General features: G+C 52.6%; 2 protein-coding genes across 10 annotated transcripts in view; one reads left to right on the top strand and one right to left on the bottom strand.

Moving 5' to 3' along the window:
- The window catches only part of FNBP1 (formin binding protein 1), a 103,621-nt gene extending 102,393 nt beyond the window's left edge, over positions 1-1,228 (bottom strand). For 3 of the 8 annotated variants that reach the window (XM_040963323.1, XM_040963327.1, XM_040963329.1), the window contains exon 1: positions 1,011-1,226. In XM_040963323.1, coding sequence (XP_040819257.1) covers positions 1,011-1,034 — 24 coding nt within the window. In that variant the 5' untranslated portion in view covers positions 1,035-1,226. Of the gene's footprint in view, positions 1-1,010 lie in introns of all 8 variants that reach the window. The other 5 variants (XM_040963324.1, XM_040963326.1, XM_040963328.1 and 2 more) reach the window with 3 other exon arrangements.
- An 8,233-nt stretch (positions 1,229-9,461) lies between these two features.
- GPR107 (G protein-coupled receptor 107) overlaps positions 9,462-20,539 on the top strand; it is a 53,949-nt gene continuing 42,871 nt past the window's right edge. For both annotated transcript variants that reach the window (XM_041004327.1, XM_041004328.1), the window contains exon 1: positions 9,462-9,602. In XM_041004327.1, coding sequence (XP_040860261.1) covers positions 9,462-9,602 — 141 coding nt within the window. The remainder of the gene's footprint in view (positions 9,603-20,539) is intronic.

The raw sequence follows: 20,539 nt of genomic DNA, 5'->3' as shown, positions 1-20,539 counted from the left end.
GCTATCTTAAGGGAGGTATCACTCTAGGTATTTTGGTTGCTGCTGGCTCACAGAAATGGTTATGTAAAAACAATAAATGCCCAGGAAGAAAAAAAAAAAAAAAAAGAGGAGGCTGCGCCATCTCGGTAGCTAACGTCTTACTCCCGTGTGAGCAGGCTTGGCTGCAGCCACCACCCCAACACCCTTAACGGGGGAGAAACGGGGGCCACCCCCCAACACAAGACGGCGCGGAGCAGCCAGCCACCGAGGCTAGTTGTCCACGCTTCCTGGGGTCACCGCACCCACCATCCCGGCCCGGCCCTGTCCCCCAGGAAGCCCACGGGGGCCATACCGGGCCAAGGCAGAGCGTCCCCTCCACGACCCGCGCGCGCACCCAGGCCCAGGGTGCCGGCCCGCGGCGCACCACTGGCACAGCACCTCGCCCGCCGACGTCTGTCCCCCACGGGGGACCAGGGGGTGCCGGCCCGAGACACTCCCCCTCCTGCTGCCGTCCACTCTCCCACCCCTTCTTTCCTCGAGGTCACAGACGCCGCAGTGCCCGCCCTGCCCCCTCCTCAAATTCAGGACCTGAGCAGCGCCCCTCCCACCCCGTCCCTCCCAAGAGCCACCGTGCGCCCCGTGCGCCCCACGCCGCCTGGCTCGGGGGTCCCGCCTCCCGGGGGAAAACCTCGCCGCTCTCTGCGTCCCACCCGAGCCCCCGACCGGTCACCGGAGGAGCGCGCACCGGAGGAGGGCACCGGGGCTGGGGCGCCCGAGGACACGACGCCGCGGCGGCGCCCAGGGCCTCCACGCCCCCTCCGGCCCCTCCCGGGCTCGGCCACTCGCCCCGGGGATTAGCGCTTCCCCCCCGCCCCAGCCGGTCCGCAGCCCCCTTGGCGACGGCCGGGAGACCCACAGTAACTCTCTCCGGCTCGTCACCTCCCGCCCGCCGCCCAGGCCCGCCGAGCGGCTCGGGGACGCGCGGGGACCCCAGGCCGCGGCTGCAGGGAGCGGCCGGGCCCCTCACTCACCCACAGCTCGGTGCCCCAGCTCATGGTGCAGGGGGCGGGAAGGGGCGCTCCGCGCGCGGCGGGCGCGGCTCTCCAGTCCTCCTCCCCGGCGGCTCCCCTCGTCCTCCAGATCCCCGCGACCGCCGAGAGTCCGCTGCCCTCAACGGCCGCCGGCTGCCCCGACTCCCCGCTGCTCGCCCCGGCTCTGCGGCGCGCTCCTCCTCTCCGTCGCTCCACAGCAAAATGGCCCGAGGAAGCCGCTGCCGCCGCAGCGCCCGCCCGCCCCACGCCGGGCGCGCCAGGGGCGTGGCACGGGGCGTGGAGGGGCGTGGCGATGCCGGGGGAGTGGCGGCGCTGGGGGGCGTGGCTGTGTCCCGGAGGGGCGGGGCCGGCTTGACAGCTGGCGCACGCGCGCCGCGTCCCGCTGCCCCCGGTCGCCTCGGGGTCCAAAAGGAAGCGGGAAGACCCTGGGGACCCTGGAGGGCTCCCCGGACGTGGTCACTCCGCTCGACTTGCGGCGTGTTTTCCCGGACAGAGATCTCTGGGCAGCGGCTCCGGGAGCTTACCCAGGCAGCCAGCCAGCCAGCCAGGGGCGAGGCCCGAGGGGGGCGCGGTGGGAATTTTGGGGGTACCTCGGCGTGGCACCCGACTGCCATCACCCCACGTGGGTCGGGGTGTATAGAGGCCGAGGGCGTGCGCCCCAAAGGCTTGGATAGGTTCGGGGAAGGAGCTGCGGGGCTGCAGCCCCCAATGCTTCCTCGGTCTCTGAGGCCAGCCATGGCCACCTTGGTGGCCGAGAAGCTCGGACATGAACTCACGTGACCACGGGGCAGGAAAGGGGGAGGCCCTGGAGTTCTCGCCCCCCTAAACACACACACACACACACACACACAGCATGTCCACCCGGGAGCGGCCAGCCTGGCTCTCGGCCCTGCGTCCACCTGCCGGGGCTCTCAGCCTCTCGGCCCTGCGTCCACCTTCCGGACGCGAGCCCGGATCACCTGCGCTTCCACCGTGGCTGCCTGCACCAGGCCTTGCCCCTCGCTCCCTCCCCCGCCGAGGGTGCCCCTCCACCCAGGAGCCTGGTCTGGGACGAGGCAGCCAAGGAAGGCTCCCTCCCTCACGCTGTCCCTTACAGGCCACAGTCCTGCTCTCTAGGCCCGCAGGCCGCAGCCCCTATTCCGGGTGTCTGAACATTGGGCCCTCACGGTGCCCAAGCCTGGGCCAGAAAAGACCTGCAGAAACCGGCCAGGCCACTTCCAGGCTGGAAGGGGAGCAGCTTCTGGGGTGAGGCACGCAGCCTCGGTAATTCCCTCAGTTTCCCTCCCTGGCGAGCTGTGAACAGCAACTGAAAAGAGCCAGAGACCACATAAAGAACAAACTTGAAGATGAGTAAGCTGAAGAGTTAGCTGTGGGAGCCCATTCAAAAGGCGCCGCACAGCTCACCGCACCACACCACACATTCAGCCCTAGTGGCATAACTGCGAGATGTTTGGAAATAGCAGAATCTGAAAATTAAAAAAAAAAATCGAAGAGAAACACCCCCCACTGATGTTGTAATGAAAACATCTGGGTTTGGGAAACAGTGAAATAACCCAGCCTGGGGGGTGGGGAGAATCTAAAATCTAGTGTATGTTGTTTATTTTGTTTGGTTGTTTTCACTCCCCTCCATTCTGTACCCCCTAAAATAAATTCATTTCTACTTGGGCCCAGTGTGGGATGACTGAATTAGCTAATCTTCCACCTCTGAACCACCAGGATCCCAACTGAGAGGCAGTTTATATCCTAGCAGCCCCACTTCCCATCCAGCTCCCTGCTTGTGGCCTGGGAAAGCAGTCAAGGACGGCCCAAGGCGTTGGGACCCTGCACCTGCGTGGGAGACCCACAAGCAGCTCCTGGCTTCAGATTAGCTCAGCTCTGGCTGCTGTGGCCATTTGGGGAGTGAGCCAACAGATGGAAGATCTTTCTGTCTCTCTTTCCTCTCTGTAAATCTGCCTTTCCAATAAAAATAAATCTAAATTTTTTTTCTTTTTTTTTTAAAGATTTTATTTATTTTTATTACAAAGTCAGATATACAGAGAGCAGGGGAGACAGAGAGGAAGATCTTCCAACCAATGATTCACCCCCCAAGTGAGTGCAACGGCTGGTGCTGAGCTGATCCAAAGCCAGTAGCTGGGAACCTCCTCCAAGTCTCCCATGTGGGTGCAGGGTCCCAAAGCCTTGGGCTGTCCCTGACTGCTTTCCCAGGCCACAAGCAGGGAGCTGGATGAGAAGTGGAGCTGCTGGGATTAGAACCGGTGCCCATATGGGATCCCGGTGTGTTCAAGGTGAGGACTTTAATTGCTAGGCCATGGTGCTGAGCCCCAAAATTTTCTATTTAAGAAAAAAAAAATGACAAACACCCTATAGAGGCCACAGTGTGATCAGAGGAAAGCAAGTCAGTCAGGGCTTTTGGCAATTTAGTGCTGCTTGCAGGTGAGTAAGTGCCAGGCCAGGGCTTGCAGGCATGCATAGGGCAACGGACTGCTGTGTGCACTGAAAGTAGACAGGGTTCAGGGCCTGCTGAGCTAGTCCAAGCAGTCCTCTGCTTAGGTGTGTGGCTTCTGGCAAGTCACTTCCATTCTCTGAGCAGCAGTTCTCTCGCTGGTAGTCAGGAGGCTAGGATGCCACTGGGGTGAGCCCAGCCAATTGGTGCCACCTAGATTTACATAGTTCTGCACAGGTAGCTTTTGGTTGTTGACTGAACTACTTTTCTAAGCAGTTTGCTCCTCTTGAAACAAGAAACAATGTGATTTATTTCAGAATTTACTGTGCAGGTGAAAAGCAAAACAGGTAGGATAGTTTGTACAGGGGTAAGGCCTCAAGCGCTGGCTGGCTTTCTCCTCCTCCGAGGTTCCGGGGAACCGCCCGCTCAAGGAAAGCAGTCCTGTCGGCATTTGATGCAAGAAGAAGGGCTCATCTGAACTGCCAGGAACAGGTTGTCTGTTGGTGAAGTTTTATTCTTCATGAAAATCGCAGGAATTTTTGTCTGATATGAGTATAACGAAGCTTCAAACACTGTAGAAACTGTGCAAGACGTCTCCAAAATTCACAAATAAAGGTGTGGCATGGGGACAGATGTTGTGATGTAGCAGGTAAAGCTGCCGCCTTGGTGCCAGCATCCCACATGGGCATGGCACCCCACTCCTGGCTCTTGGCTTCAGCCTGGTCTACCCCTAAGCTGTTGCAGCCATTCGAGGGGTGAATCAATGGACAAAAGATACTCTTCCTATTTCTAAAAAGGCACATCTTTTTAAGTGTATCATGAAAAAAACTATGCACGAACTTCAAACATTTTTGTGCCAAAATATCTTGTAATTTTATTTTATGTAAACTTTTTAAAAATATTTGTTTATTTTTATTGGAAAGGCATATTTATAGCGAGAACAAGAAACAAAGATTTTTGGTCTTGTGGTTCACTCTCTAAGTGGCCACAACAGCCTGAGCTGAGCTGACCCAAAGCCAGGAGCTTCTTCCAGGTTGCCCATGCATTGGGCCATCCTCTCTTACTTTCCCAAGCCACAAACAGGGAGTTGGATGGGAAGTGCAGCAGCTGGGACTTGAACCAGTGCCCTTATGGGATCCTGGTGTGTGCAAGGTGAGGATTTAGCCACTGAGCCATTGAACTGGGCCCACCATCATCCATTGTTTTGTTTTGTTTTTGGTTTTTGGCCCCCCATTCCCCTCTTTTTACACCTGATGATTTACCACCCACCCCTCGAAGAAGTGAGAAAAGAGAAACTGGCTGTGCTGTGACCAGGCAGTAGGTAGAAGAGAAACTTCCGGAGTTCATATCCACCCACAGGACTCCAGCTGTCTCAGGGCTTGGTTTTCCCATGGAGGTAATTTGTTGCACAAAGATGTCCTCAAGGGTTTTGCTAAGCACCAAGAAATACTTAAAAATCTTTGGCTACTACCCTGAGGAAATGATGAATGGTACCTGCACGAAAGCCTGGCTCTGAAGTGACCTCTAGTTGCTCATATTTTATTGAGCAAGGTTTGGGGTCCACATGCCAACTCTTTCAGTGGAAAAATCAACGGCAATTATGCCTTATTAAAATCGGGCACTACTAAGCCATGAGTTACTTCTGAAGATTTCTGAAGGTTGTCTAAACGGGGTGTGGGATTATGTGACAAGCAGAACGCCCAACATCAGCGGCAACCCTCAGCTGACCTTGCACAGTGAGAAAGACAGCCAACTAGAGTGCTCTCAATCTATGGCTTCTCAGCCTTTTGGCTAAGATCAAGTATAGAATGCACTTGACCAAGACAGGATGGTCTTTCCTGCCCCTCCAGCGTTCACCTTGAAGTTCAATGCCCTTTTGAAAAGCTTGCCAGCCAGAGCAGGCATAACTTGTTCTATTACTCATCCTGTCTCCAGCTGCTGCATGGTATCATGGGTATGCAAATTATCTTTTCTTGAAACTGTGAAATCCCAGTCTCTCATTCTGAGAGTGGCAGTTTCCTCTTAACAAGTAGCTGTCTGTAAGGCTCCACCTTAAGTCTTAAAAACTTTGTAACCAGTTGTTCGCTTCTTCCTCTCTAAGGGAGATCTTCAGAAACCTGTGTTCTCAAACATACAGGCACCTGCTACAAGTAAGCCTGGCTCTCTGGCCTTGGGGGTCACATCTAGGAATCACAAGAACCCAGCTGAAGCCCTTGTAAAAAATACTGTAATAGAAAAGATTAAAGCCTTCCATTTGAAACTACTTAAATGTTTGATCACTGGTATATTACTAAGTGGAATGAAGGCTCTACCTGGGAGGTGTTTGGTACAGTGGGTGGGACACTCACATTCATATGGGAGTCCCAAATCTTCCACTTCTGATCCAGCTCTCTCCTAGCGTGCATTCTCCGAGGTTGTACACACCGGCTCAAGGAGCTTGGGTCTTGCCACCCATGTGGCATCTCGAAAAGGAGTTCCAGTTCCAGCCCAAGGCAATGGCTCAATTGGTTAATCCTTTTGCCTGGCAAGCACTAGGATCCCAGAGGGTGCTAGTTTGCATCTCGGCTCCAACTCCCATCAGCTCCTGCCTGTGGCCTGAGAAAGTCCACAAACGCCCAAAGCCTGAGGACCCTGCACCTGCATGGAAGACCCAGAGGGTATCTCCTGGCTCCTGGCTTCGGATCAGCTCAGCTCTGGCTGTTATGGTCATTTGGGTAGTGAACAAGTTGATGGCAGATTGTTTTTTTTGTTTCTCCATCACTCTGTAAATCTACCTTTCCAATAAAAATAGATGAATCTTATAAAAAGTTTCAGGCACTTTACTTTGGCCTGCCCCAGGCTCTGCTGTTATGGGTATTGGGAGAGTGAAACAGCCAACAGAGGATGTATCTGTGTCTTTGCCTTTTATATAAAATGTAAATAAGTTAAAAAAAATTTAAGACTAAATTTTTTACTCATTCCATCTTTAACATTATATTCAAACTTTTTTTTTGATTTATTTTTTTATTATTTTCTTATTGGAAAGGCGGATATACAGAGAGGAGAGACAGAGAGGAAGATCTTCCGTCCGATGATTCACTCCCCAAGTGAGCGCAACGGCCGATACTATGCCGATCCAAAGCCAGGAGCCTCTTCTGGGTCTCCCACGCGGGTGCAGGTTCCCAAGGCTTTGGGCCGTCCTCGACTGCTTTCCCAGGCCACAGGCAGGGAGCTGGAAGGGAAGCGGGGCTGCCGGGATTAGAACCGGCGCCCATATGGGATCCCGGGCGTGCAAGGCGAGGACCTTTAACCACTTGCGCCACCGTGCCGGGCCCTCAAACTTTTTTTTTAAGATTTATTTATTTATTGGAAAGTCAGATATACAGAGAGGAGGAGAGAGAGAGGAAGATATTCCATCTGTTAATTCAATCCCCAAGTGAGTGCAACGGCTGATGCTCTGCCGATCAGAAGCCAGGAACCAGGAACTTCTTCTGGGTCTCCCACACGGGTACAGGGTCCCGAGGCTTTGGGCTGTCCTCAACTGCTTTCCCAGGCCACAAGCAGGGAGCTGGATGGGAAGTGAGGCTGCTGGGATTAGAACCGGCACCCACATGGGATCCCGGGGCACGTTCAAGGCAAGGACTTTAGCTGCTAGGCCATGCCGCCGAGCCCTATATTCAAACTTTTAAAACCACAGATTCTAAAAATGGTATCAAACTTAAAAAAAAAAAAGCCCAAAACTCAGAGTTGCAAACTGCCTTAAAAATGAAATTACTTAAAAATAACTTTCCCCTTAACATTGAATTTCATGATGAAACAATCGTCTATTTTTACTCTGAGGAGTAAAAACTTCAGATTTTACATTCCTACTGTTTTTTCCTATTTAAAATGAAATATACTGGGCCTGGCGCTGTGGACTAGCTGCTAAAAAGTCCTTATCTTCAATGCGCCAGCATCCCATATGGGCACCGGTTCCAATCCCGGCAGCTCCACTTCCCATCCAGCTCCCTGCTTGTGGCCTGGGAAAGCAGTCAGGGACAGCCCAAGGCTTTGGGACCCTGCACCCACATGGGAGACTTGGAGGAGGTTCCCAGCTACTGGCTTTGGATCAGCTCAGCACCAGCCATTGCACTCACTTGGGGGGTGAATCATTGGTTGGAAGATCTTCCTCTCTGTCTCCCCTGCTCTCTGTATATCTGACTTTGTAATAAAAATAAATAAAATCTTTAAAAAAAATGAAATATACTTTCTGAAAACCCCTCTAGCATACATTTGATAACACTGGTTCCTCGGACCTTGGGTGGACTTTACCTTGCTAAAAATTAAAAAAAATCTGGCCTAGCGCAAGAGTGTAGCAGCTAAAGTCCTTGCCTTGAATGCGCTAGGATCCCATATCAGCGCCGATTCTAATCCCAGCAGCTCAGCTTCCCATCCAGCTCCCTATTTTGTGACCTGGGAAAGCAGTCGAGGACGGCCTAAAGCCTTGGCAACCCTTCACCTGCGTGAAGGACACCCAGAAGTTCCTGGATCCTTGCTTTGGATTGGTTCAGCTCCAGCCATTGCGGCCACTTGGGGAGTGACCCACTTGGCAGATCTTCCTTTCTGACTTTCCAATAAAAATAAATAAATCTTAAAAAAATTAAAATCATCGGGTGGGCATGGTGGCACAGCAAGGGAAACCACCTCTTGGGACACCACATCTCATATTGGAATGTGGGATCAGAACTGAGCCCAGCTTCCAGGCTGCGTGCCTGGCTGCTGGCTCTGGGCTGGACCAGCCACGGCTGTCGCTGCCTGTTGGGGAGTGAATCCACTGATGGATGCTCTCTCACTTTTTCCAAGGAGACGAATACAAAGAGACTTAAATTTTTTTTTTCCTTAAGCTGCCTCAAAGTTAAAAACCTTAGAAGACTCTAGTTTCATGCAAGAGGCACAGATCCAAATCAGAAGTAGCTGAAAATTACTCAACTTACTGTGTGACTCCAAGCAAGTGATTTAAACCCTGTCGCTCCTCCCACCCCACCTTGGTTCTCAATGTAACTGTAAGAGGGCAGATCCAGCAGCTGGACCTTCTGTGTGTCACGCCCCATGTTCAGACCGATGACCAGAGACCAGACATGGGGGCGGAGAGCGGTTCTGCCACCTGGAGATGATGGTACCAGCCATCTCCTCTGGGGTGTTCACCAGTCACTTCCAGGTGGACTATGGTCCCCCCAGCTCCACGTCAGGACCCACGGAGGTGCCCCACCCACCTTGCCCTGTGTGTGTGTGTGTTTTCTCCTCTTAATCACAGCCGGAATTCAGGTTCATGACTAAGAGGGAACATGACAACCTAGCTCCCGTCCTGGCTCTCATCACCCTCCTCCCCCTCTGTACTTTCCCGATGGATTTTTTTTTTCCTACCTACATGGGACACCTGATTCTGTTAAAACCAACCGCCTACTTTCATTTCCTGGTTCCACTTACGAACTTTTCAGTCTCAACTGCGTCATCACACACAGTGGCACAGCTGACTTTCACTCGGGACTGGGACTCCCAGTGGGTTTTCTTTAGGATGATTTTCTGTTTTGTTTATGCGGTTATATCAAAACAGCAAGCATTACTTGAGCGGCAAGATTTTTTTTTTAATACAACAAAACCTTGTGTGTGTTCTTCTAAAATTCTTGGATAAGGAATGGTCAATTCCACGCAGAATTAAGAACCCGGCTGGTCATGGGTGGGGGGAGCTCGGAGGGCCACGGTCCCTCGTTGTCATGGCAACCGCCGGCAGGTGTCCACGGCGGGGGGGGGGGATCCGTCATCACGTCCTCGGGGTAACCCCTAGAGTCCACCCGGCAGGAGCGGCCAGCCGAGGGGGCCCTGGGTGACGTCCCCGGGCCGAGCGCTCTGGAAAACCTTGCGAAGATGTCCACCGCGTCCCCGCGGCTGCTCAGGCCCTTCCGGCGGCCGCCGACCTTCGACCCCGGAAGTGGGCGGGAGAGGAAACAGCTGGTGATGCTGGAGCAAACATGGCTGCCCCGGCGCCCGTCGGCCCTTCGGGCTCCCGCCGCGCTCCAGTGCCTGGCTGCCTCCGCCTGCTCCCGCTCCTGGCACTCGTGCAGCTGCTGGCCGTGCCCAGCTTGGGCCGCGTCCACCACCTGGCGCTCAAGGTAACACCAGGCTGGGCCGAGCCGGGCCTGGCCGGGGGGCACCGTGGCCGGCCTCGGGCTGTCTGGTAGCAGCTGGGAAATCGGGCGAGGGGGTGTAGGGGAAGGAGGCAGCTGGGCTGCGGCGTGACCCCGAGTCCTCCCCGCCCTTGGTCGCTTGTGCTTGCTTTTTTCGTGTCCCCTCCAACTTCTTACCTCGGACTTCCCGTTCTGGGCGGTCTCGGTTTTTCCATGCCCTTGCAGCACCTGGCGCCCTCAAAGCGCAGCACGAGGATCTCCAGGAGGAATTTTCTCCTCTTGCTTGCAATCCGTGGCTGAGAATGTCGAGCCAGCCTTGGAAACGGGGCTTTTAACGAGGGGATCTGGCTTTTCCTCCTGGGCTTCTGACATCACCTGTTGGCACAATAGATGTTTCTGGTGGGTCTGGAGCCATCTCCCACATCTTGGCTTTGTAACTCACTTGTTAAAAGTCCTGCAAGCGGTATCTGTGTATTTTCTGAGATTTGGGCTGGTTTGGATATCCGGGTCCTGTCCTAGTACCTCGTGATGACCCTCACGCCCCTCCTGTGCCATTTTCATGGTCCACAGCTTTCTCAGAAAAGTTGTGGGATAGTAAAAAGTTGGTCTGGAGAGGCTCCGTGAAGCTGCTTGGGATGCTGAATTAGAGAGAATACAGAGTCTGGATTTAGAAGCTCGGTCCTGGGCCAGTATCAGCGTGCTGTTTGTAATTAAAAATCCGCCTGGTTGAAATTCCTTAACTACCACAGCAGGACCAGCGACAGAAGCTGCCAAACTTCCCCCACCCATGGACTGATGTGTTCAGGCAAGCGCTAGAGAAGGAGGGAGACAACTTCCATTCCCTGATTCACTCCCCCCAAAGACCCACAGCAGCAGGCTGGAGCCAGGCCCAAGCCAGGGTGCAGGAGCTCCTGCTATCCCAGCCTTTGTAGGCACATGAGCAGGGAGCTACCTTGGAATCGTGGGCTGGTGGCATGGCAAGCAGCACCTACAGCCCCTCAGAAAACCAGGAAGCTACTGGATGACCTTGCAGTGTGTGCCTCGCTCAGCAGGTGTGTTATGTGCTGGGCTGACACTGGCCCAGACACAGGCTGTGGCCGTGAGCAGGATGAAAGCCTGGCCCCCTGGCAAGCCGTCTCTGTAACAGGCAGTAAGCATGGCAGGTGCACGAGTCATTTGAGACTGGGATGGATGGGTTTCGTCTCGTGGCAGAGTGGTGGAATTGGGGTTCACGTGGGATGGTTCGTCTGGGGAGAGGCACTTCTCAAGTGGACACGTGCAGGATGAGGTGAGCCCGTGTGGACCTAGTGGGCATCTTCCAAGCAGAGGGTGGCGGCACCGGTCACTTCTCTGTGGAACTTGAAGGGCACCTGCGGGCTGGAGCACATGGCCTGGGTGAGAGAGCAGGTGGAAGGGCCTCTGCCTGGGTCTCCTGTGTGGGTAAGAGCCCCCACATAGTTAGGCCAGCTTCTGCTGCTTTCCCAAACATGGTAGTGGGAAGCTGGGTTGGAAGCAGAGAAGACGGGATGTAAGCCAGGGCTCTAGTGATGGGGTGATGGTTTTGCAGGTACTGGCTTAACCCACTGTGCTGCAATATTAGCCCCAGAATCTACATTTTAAGTGCTAGGAATAGCTCCTTGTGATTGAGGCACCTGTTGAAAGCCAGAGATTGTGCTAACTGTAGCCGTTAACTCCTCATAGCAGCCTTTGCAAAGAATGTTCATTTTTTTGTTTTGTTTTTAAGATTTATCTACCCTTTACTGGAAAGGCAGATTTACAGAGAGCAGGAGATATAAAGATCTTCCATCTGTTGGTTCACTCCCAAGCATCCGCAACAGCCTGAGCTGAGCTGATCCTAACCCAGGAGCTTCCTGCAGGTCTCCCACGTGGGTGCAGGTTTCCAAGGCTTTGGGCTGTCCTTGACTGCTTTCCCAGACCACCAGCAGGGCTTGAAAGGCAAGTGGAGCAACTGGGACTTGAATTGGTGTCCACGTGGTATCCATGTGTACAAGGCACCACGCCAGGCACTAGAGGAATGTTCTTATGCCCTGCTCCTACTTCAGGAAGACTTGGTTAAGAAAACGGGGGATGGGAATGCGAACAGCTGGGCCACAGGCTGCACTGGGTGGGCTTCGGATGCCGGAGGGCGTTAGTGACCCTCAGAGAGGGTGTCTGCTGGCCAGGTCCAGCTTCTGGATCGAGTTTCTCTCACCTTGGTCTGCTGAGCTGTTGGGTCCTCTGATACAGGAGTAATTTTGACCCCATTCCATTAAAAAAATTGCTTATCTCTTTGAAAGACTGAGTGACAAAGAGATAGGGAGAGACTTGGAGAGACGCAGAGGTCGCGTTGGCCCACAGGAGCCTAGGCAGGCCAGGCTTGGAACCAGGCCCTCCATCCAAGCCACACTTGCAGGTGGTAGGGACCCAAGCACCTGAGTGTCAGCATCTGTTGCCTTCCAGGTATGTTAGCAGGGAGCTGGAGGGAAGCTCGGGGTGGCCAGGATTCAAGCAAGGCACTTAGACAGACCCCATTCCTTATGGGCACCGCTCGAGGTGAACTAAGCCAAGAACTGGGATGTTTAGCATGTTAGAGTTGCATCTGTCCCGCTGTTCTAACAGTGAGCAGTCCAGATGTGCAGGTGCCATCTTCTTGTATTTCTCTTACTAGAGAAACTGTTGATGGTGCTGAGCAGTCCTTGTTGCTGATGTGTGTTACTCGGTAGTTGTAAACTTAGGGACTATTAGAAGCTCCTGTATGTGGGCTGACATTGTGGCACAGAGGGTGAAGCTTCCTCTTGCTGTGCCAGCATCCTGTATCAAAAAGTGCCACTTCAAGTCCTAGCTGCTCTGCTTCTGTAGCAACTTTGTGCTTTTCTCTCTCTCTCTCTCTCTCTCTCTCTCTGTCTCTGTGCTGCTTTGCTGTCTTCACATAAACAAGCAACTCCTTTCAGCAAAACTGGCCTGGCCATTTAGTCGGGACGCCAGCCAGTGGAGAGCCTACTCCGTCATAGGTAGGCTCCGGATTGTGGCCGATTAGAGTGTGGTCTGGAAGGATTGGATCTTGTGGTTCTTTTTAGGAGAAACTAGAAACTTGAGTTTTTATATGAAATCAACAGACAACTTTGTATGAAAAACCAGACACATTGTGTTGACCACGTGTGACATTTGTGAGCCCATTCGGGCCTTGGGCCATCAGGTCCAAGCTATTTAAGGAGGGGACCAGGTAGGTGACCCTCAGCAGTGTTATATGCTGTTGTATTTATTGTTTTATCATTTATTTGAAAGACAGAGTTACGGAGAGAGGCAGTTCACTCTTCTAAATGGCTGCAATAGCCCCAGGACTAGGCCAGACAGAAGCCAGAAGCCGGGGGCTTCTTCTGGGTCTGCTACCGGGATGCAGGGCCCAAGGACCTGGGCCATCGTCCGCTGCTTTCCCAGGCATATTAGGGACCTGGGTTGGAAGTGGAGCAGCTGGGACTTGAATAGCACCTGTGTGGGATGCTGGCCCCACAGATGGTAGCTTTACCTGCTATACTGCAACACTGGCCTCCGTATTTATTATTCCCTGAAGTTTTGTTTATAAATAAAGCCAAACAGTATTAGTATTTGCTTTATTTATTTGCTTTATACTTGAATGAGTTTAATGTGAAATTCCTGGGAAGGGTAAAGCAAAAACATTTTTTATGTTTTGATAGTTAGTTTAAATAGAATTATCTTTATAGAACAACTACATGTGTGTATGTTTTTAAAGATTATTTATTTTAAAGATTTATTTATATTTTTTATATTGAAAAGACAGATATACAGAGAGAAGGAGATACAGAGAGAAGAATCTTCCATTTATTGGTTTACTCCCGCAGAGGCCGCAACAGCTGGAGCTGAGCTGATTTAAAGCCAGGAACCAGGAGCTCTTCTGGGTTTCCCACGCAGGTGCAGGGTCACAAGGCTTTGGGCCATCCTCCACTGCTTTCCCAGGCCACAAACATGGAGCTGGATGGGAAGTGGGGCTACTGGGATTAGAACCAGCGCTGATATGGGATCCCGGAAGACACAAGGTGAGGACTTTAGTCACTAGGCCACCATGCTGTGCCCTGGAAAGGCATATTTACAGAGAGAAGAAGAGACAGGAAGATCTTCCATCTGCTGTTTCTCTTCTGAATGTCCATAGTGGCTGGAGCATCTTCTGGTCTCGCACAAGGGTGCAGGATCCCAGGGCTTTGGGCATTCTACGTTTCATTCCCAGGCTATAAACAGAGAGCTGGATGGGAAGCAGAGCAGCCAGGACCTGAACGGGCACCATATGAAACGCCTGCACTAGAAGGTGAGGATCAGCCTGTTGGGCAGTGGCGCTCGCTTCAGAATGACTGTGCTGTAAAAATGAAGAAGACGGGCTTGGCATAGTGGCTCAGTCAGATAATCTTCCCCTTGCAAGTATTCATGTCCTAGCTGCTCCACTTCCCATCCAGCTCCTTACTTTTGGTCTAGGAAAGCAATGGAGTTTGGCCCAAAGCCTTGGGGCCTGCACCTGCATGGGAGACCTGGAGGAAGCTCCTGGTACCTGGTTTCAGATCAGTTGAGCTGTGGTCACTGTGTCTATTTGGGGAGTGAACCAGTTTTGGATGGAGGATCTTTGTCTCTGTGTCTCTTCTTCTGTCTGTCATTCTGTCTTTCCAATAAAAATAAATCTTTAAAAAAAAAATAAGGAAGAAATGAGAAAATACACCAAAGTTGTGTTGGTGTTACGTATTGGAATTGAGGGGATGTTTGGGGTGTTGTGGTACCTCTTCATGTCCATTTCATATGCCTGTGCTCTGGGCAGAACCCAGCTGCCCACAGACTGTTTCCACTGGTTGGCTTGGAAGACCCCCGCCTGTTAGAAACTGCTTCTCCACCGCTTGCCAGTATGTTTTTCTCCCAGTTTTTCCTTTATTAGTAAGTGGAACTATCAGCTATCCATGTTCTTATTTTCTGTAGCCCGTGTGCCCTGTGCCGGTCTCTGGTCCCGTCACACCGCTGTTCCCTGGCCCGGGCTGTCCTGTGGACCAGTGTGGCTCCTGCTGACTGGTGTCCTGGTGTTACTCCAGTTCATGCTTTGTTTTGTTGGCGTCATCTCTCCAAAGCCAAGTCCATCCAGTCACGTCACTGTTCCTTTAAGTTCACCAAGGGGAACAGTGCTGTGCCATGACTGGTAAAGCCACGAGCTGCAGCGGTCGAATGCCATATGGGTGCCGGTTCATGCCCCAGCACTCCACTTCTGATCCAACTCCCTGCTGTTGGGCCAGGGTAATAGCAGAAAATGGCCCGGGTGCTCAGGCTCCAGGCTCCTGGCCTAAATGTGGCCCAGCTTTGGCTGTTGCAGCTATCTTGGGAGTGAAGTAGCAGGTGAAAGAATGTATGTGTGTGTGTGTGTGTATAACTTGGTTTTTAATTTTTTTAAAAAACATTTGTTTTTTTGGAAAGGCAGATATATAGACAGGAGGAGAGACAGAGAAAAATCTTCCATCCACTGTTTCACTCCCCAGGTGGCCGCAGTGGCCGGAGCTGAGCCGATACAAAGCCGGTTGCTCCTTGCAGGTCTCCCACATGGGTTCAGGGTCCCAAGGCTTTGGGTTATTTTCTGCTGCTTTTCCAGACTATAAGCAGGGAACTGAAAGGGATGTGGAACAGCCAGGATAGTGCCCACATGGGATCCCAGTGCATGCATGGTCAGGACTTTACTACTAGGTTACTGTACTGGGCCCTATTTTAAAAATTGTTTAACTTTGTTTATTTGCAAGGCAGAGAGAAAGAGCTGCTGTCCCAGCCACTAGCTTGGTGGGTAGATGGCTGCACCTGCCCGACTGGGCCGTGCTGAAGCTGGGAGCTGGGAACTCAATGCAAGTCCTGCAGATGTGTGACAGGAGTCCTGGGACTTGAGCCATCACCACTGCCTCCCAGGGGCGGCATTACTCAGGATCGAATCCAGGCACTCCAGTATGGGACCTGACTTTTATTTAGAGTATTTATGTGTTTATGTATGTATTTGAAAGGCAGAGTGTCAGGAACAAAGGGAGAGCCTCCATCTTCTGATTCATTTCCTGAATGGCTGCACTGGCCGGAACTGGGCCAGACCCAGGCCTGGGGCTCCATCTGGGTCTCCTGTGTGAATGCAGGGGCACTTGGGCCATCGTCCCCTGCTTTCCCAGGCACTTGAACGGGGAGCTGGATTAGAAGTGGAGCAGCCATTTAGCTAGTACTCATGGGATGCCAGGGTTGCATGTGTTGGCTTACCGCACTGCACTGTAAGATTGGCCCCTAGAGGTATACTTTAATTAAGTGTTTTATGTAAAACTTTAGCTCTGGAATTTTCTCCCCTGCAATTAGTTTTTTAGTTGGCAAGGCAAGCAGAGTGTGCATGTGTAGTGTACAACATGATGTTCTAAAATATGATTAAATCAAGTCAGTTAACACATATAAAGTAACCTTTTTTGTGTTGAAAATACTTAAAACTTATTCTAAGCAGTTTTTAAGTGTATAATAATTGTTGCTGCAGTGAAGTTCTGGTTTGACACAGCGGTTTACTGAGTGATCTGGGGGTGCAGCACTGGGTCTCGGAGAGCACCGGTGGTGAGTGTATGTTCATTTACACTGCGCCATCAGTGCTGAGCTGTGAGCGCTCCCACACTGGGATTAGCGCTTGCAAGATTGTAACTGTGTCAGAGCCAACTGCGCTCTTCTCCCAGTTTTCAGATAATGCAAGTGTGGGAGGGAAGCCAAGAAAATCCTAAGTTTTTACCAGCAGGCTTATAGCCGTGCATCTGGGAACAACACTGCATTGTACGTCCTGTAACCTTGCCTTCTCATGGGTGAACCTTCTTGTTTAATTAACTTGACAAGCGCTTTCTGGATTATCTTGGTTATTGCTTCTTCAAGCACTCATCAGAGATAAGTCACTGAAGTAATGACGGATAAAGTGAGAGGGTAGCTGGGGTTTGCTTCGCAGTCACGCTGGGAATGTGTGCTGTGGCACAGTGTGTTAAGATGTCCCTTGAGATCTTAGGGTCTACAGAGTCGAGTCCCAGCCTCTCCACTTCTGCTCCAGCTCCCTGTTGATGTGCCTGGGGGGGAAGCAGGGAGTCATTCCCCGCCCCCCGTGTGTGAGACCCTGAAGGAGTTCTGGCTCCTGGCCTCGACTTGGCTCAGACCTGGTAGTTGCAGCCATTTGGAAGTGAGGTGGAAGATCTCTCTCTCCATCTCTCTGTCTCTGTCTCTGCCTTTCAATTGAATAAATGGAAATAAATGAAAAAAAATATGAATAAATACATTTTTTAAAAAATTGAGAATGAAGATAGAAGAGGGTAGAGGATCAGAATTTACCATTAAATTGTAGTTTTGGATTTCTTTTTTTGTTATTGTTTACTTATTTATATAATGGCAAAACGACAGAGCAAGACCTTCCATCTACTGGTTCAATTCCCAAATGCTCACTGTAATAAAAATTAAAACGTGAAAACAAATGTTATAGCTTTTTTGAGAAGTATGTGATGGTTAAGATCACAGGTTTGGGATTTAAACAACCCTAAATTAAAATACACCTGTTAACCTTAGGTAAGAAGATCAGCCTACTAGTCCATCAGAAAGAGCGACAGATGGTGGGAGAAGGAGAGCGAGCTTTCATCGCTGACTCAGTCCCGAACAGCACACAGCAGGGTGCAGGCCGGGCTGATGCCAGGGGCTGGATCTGCCCAGGTCTTCGTGGAGTGGCAGGGGCCCGAGGGGTTGGGCCGTTCTCTGTCTTCCCAGGCACAACAGTAGGGAGCTGGGTCAGAACCAGAGCAGCTGGGACTTGAAGTGGCATTCTGATATGGGGTCTCTCATCCTACCACACCCCAACATTGCCCCCAGCTTTGTGTTACTTCTCTGAGCCTCTTGCTGCCTCAGCTGTACGGTGGGCACGATGACCCCATCCTCCCAGACCTGTAGGAAGCGTGCAGGCGTGACACCAAGCTCCTTGCACAGGACTGGGCAAGTGCTCTGAGGTCCTGGGAATGCAGCCCTGCTCTGCCCCTTTGCCAGTGCTCGAGGGAATGGCTGGGTGGTTGTGGGAAATGTAATGACACCTCTGTGACATGTGGCATGTGCTGTCACATGTGTGCCATGTGCTGCAGTCCATACCTCCCGGCTGGGCACTCCCCAGTAGGAGGTGGGCACCATCGCTCCTCCTGGGGTTTTTCTGGAAGGAGAGATGTGGCCCTCCCTCAGCTGCTTTGTGGGTGGGTGCAGTCTGCGTCCCCACCATCCTCCCTGGGACAGAAAAGGGGTCCTCCTTTTGCAGGGTTAAGCCTGGCTATTGGATCACGTCCGACCAATATGCCCTGGGACCGAGGAGTTTCCACTTCTTGGGCCGCAGCCCCTCCTGGTCCTCTGTGTGTATTGACTGATGCTGACTTGATACTAACCTGAATCCAGGAAAGCTGAGTGTGTGTTCAGCTGGTCTCCGCTGCTTTGTAGAGGCCCGTGTCTGTTGGTGGGGAGAGTGTAGTTTGCAAGTCACTTCTTTGCCTTCTCACTGGAAGTGACGTGGTAGCTTACCATGGAGGAAACATCAGGTCACACTTCTTTAAAAATAACACTAGCTTTTTGTCTAAGTGTGAAGTATTCCACGAGCATTGTGGAAAGTGTAGACATTCCATCTACAACCCCCTGCACTAGCTTTTTTGTTTGGAGATTTAAGTCTTTAAAAAATTAAAATGATTTGTAGGTTTTGATTTAAGTTTCTAAGTATTTTGTTTATTTATTTTTATCTGAAAGATTTTTACAGAGAGAGTAAGGTTTTTCATCTTCTGATTCACTCCCCAAATGGCTGCAGTGGCCGGAACTGAGCTGATCCAAATCTGGGAACCAGACCCTGGTGCAGGGGGTCCTCCCACAGGTGCAGGGGCCTAAGGACGGGAGGAGGAGCCTTTATTAGCCAATTTGGGGAGGGGGTCGCTCTGCTGCATTCCGGCGTCCCTGCACGGCCCCCCCAAGTCAGGAGTTCTTAAGCTTGCTTTGCCAAGCAGTAGTCACGGTATGAAGCTTCCAGCCAGCTTCAGTTCAGAGCACGCCGTCAGCCAGCCGCCTGGGAAGCTTGTTACAGAAGCAGATAGCTGATGTGTAGTTATGCTTGAAACTTTCAGATGGAGTCACTTCTACCCACCGCTGTGGGGTGATGTCACTGGTTGTACCTTGCCATACTTCAAAAACCTGTTCTAAATGGCGTTGTATCAGCAAATGAAGTGATGGGAGGGTAACCAGCGTAGGACTGCACTGTTGATGTAAAACAAAACCTGCCGCCGGTCACCCTTGAGATGCTGTCTCTGAGGAGGCGTGCGTGGTGTGGCGGCAAGGGAGCAGGGCTCCCGTCCCACAGACTTCCTGCGTGCCGGACTGAGTAGACGAGCATGGCTGGAGAAGACAGTGTGCGTGCCAGAGTTACCCACTGCGGCCGTGGCAGTCGCCCAACGTAAACACTGCTGCTGCCAGCGGGGCCGGTCAGGGCTCCCGAAGCTCCCGGACCCCGCCTTCCTGAACCCTCCCGCCTCCGTGAGCGCCCCCTGCGCGTGGCCGGGCTGCACACACCATAGCTTGTTGGCTCAGGTTCCAGCGGTGCGTGCTGCCCACCTGGTTGCTGTATGTGGTCATGTTCTGAGCCCTCGGTTCTCTCTCTGGCCCAGCCCAGCCCTGGGGATTCGGCCAGGAGATTTAGACTCTCCTCTGCTACGCATGTGTCCTTGGGCAGCTTCTCTTGTGCCATGTAAGTGGCAGCGGGCGCGCAGCGTCCTTGGAGGAGGTGAGAAGGCAGCCGCTCCGGCAGCCCCTGGGGCTGGTGCTCCGAGGCCCGAGAGCCGCCAGCAGCCCGCGGCTGTAGTTCTGGCTGCTTAGCAGCCCCCGCACCATCTCCTCCGCTGCCCTCCCCACCGGCCGTCTGGTGGTTTTGTGTGGGAACTGCTACAGGCCACTTTGTCCCACTGGGAAGTGGAAGTGGAAGTTCAGCAGAGCTTCTGGGAGGACAGGGCAGTCCCCAGGAGCCCCAAAAGGAGGAAAGGGGGTCACAGAACAGGGAAGCCAGGACTGCCCGAGGCATTGCCCAAGCTTTCACCTTGGGACCGGGATTTTCACAAGTGCAGAGGGGAAGCTGGCCAAAGCCTCGGCCGGCTGGCCAAGAGAGGAAGTGGAGCAGCTGTGTCTCTCCCAGGAGCTTAGTCCAGGCCTCTCCCTGAGCTGTGTGTACAGTTAAAAGTGTGTTTATTTTGGTGCAGAGAAGGCTTTGGAATCCATACACAGGCTTTTGTTTTGTTTTTAGTTTATTTATTTGGAAGGCAGAGCACCAGAGGGAGCGGGAGATGGAGATAGGCAGACAAATGTCCCATCTGATGATTCACTCCCTGAATGGCCAAGGCTGGGGCTGAGCCAGGCTGCACCGTGAGGACGTGGCTGAGACTTGAACCAGCACTCGGGTCTATGCGGCACATCCATTCCAAGCAGCTGCTCATCCTGCTGCTTTAATGTTTGCATTTCGTGTGACCTTCTCAAAGACCCCTTGTCTGTTCCTGGTCCTTCAGTGAGAGCGTGGACCAGGAGAGAAATCCCTCCTAGGGGCCGTGAGGTGCGCAGCAAGCCCTGGGCTGCCGGCATGGATCCTGCTGCTGCTTCTGCAGCTGTCGGCCCTGGCCTGCCACGGGCCTTTGGTGTTTGAGGTCAGCACCGTCCTAGGGACCCTCGGTGCAGAGATGGGGTGTTGCTACTCACACCAGAAAGCAGGCTGCCTGCTGGCTGAAGGTATGGCCGCCTGGGAGCATCGTTCTTGACAGGAAGCTCAGTCGTTTTATGCAATATCAAGTGTCTTTGTGGAACCCAGGCTTAGAAATACCCGCTGACACTGTTGTACAGGCCTGGCTGAG

This window comes from Ochotona curzoniae, unplaced genomic scaffold (assembly GCF_017591425.1).
Source record: "Ochotona curzoniae isolate NIBS_2020 unplaced genomic scaffold, NIBS_Ocur_1.0 scaffold_3208, whole genome shotgun sequence".
In the NCBI taxonomy this organism is placed as follows: domain Eukaryota; kingdom Metazoa; phylum Chordata; class Mammalia; order Lagomorpha; family Ochotonidae; genus Ochotona; species Ochotona curzoniae.
This window is presented reverse-complemented; position numbering and strand designations above follow the sequence as displayed.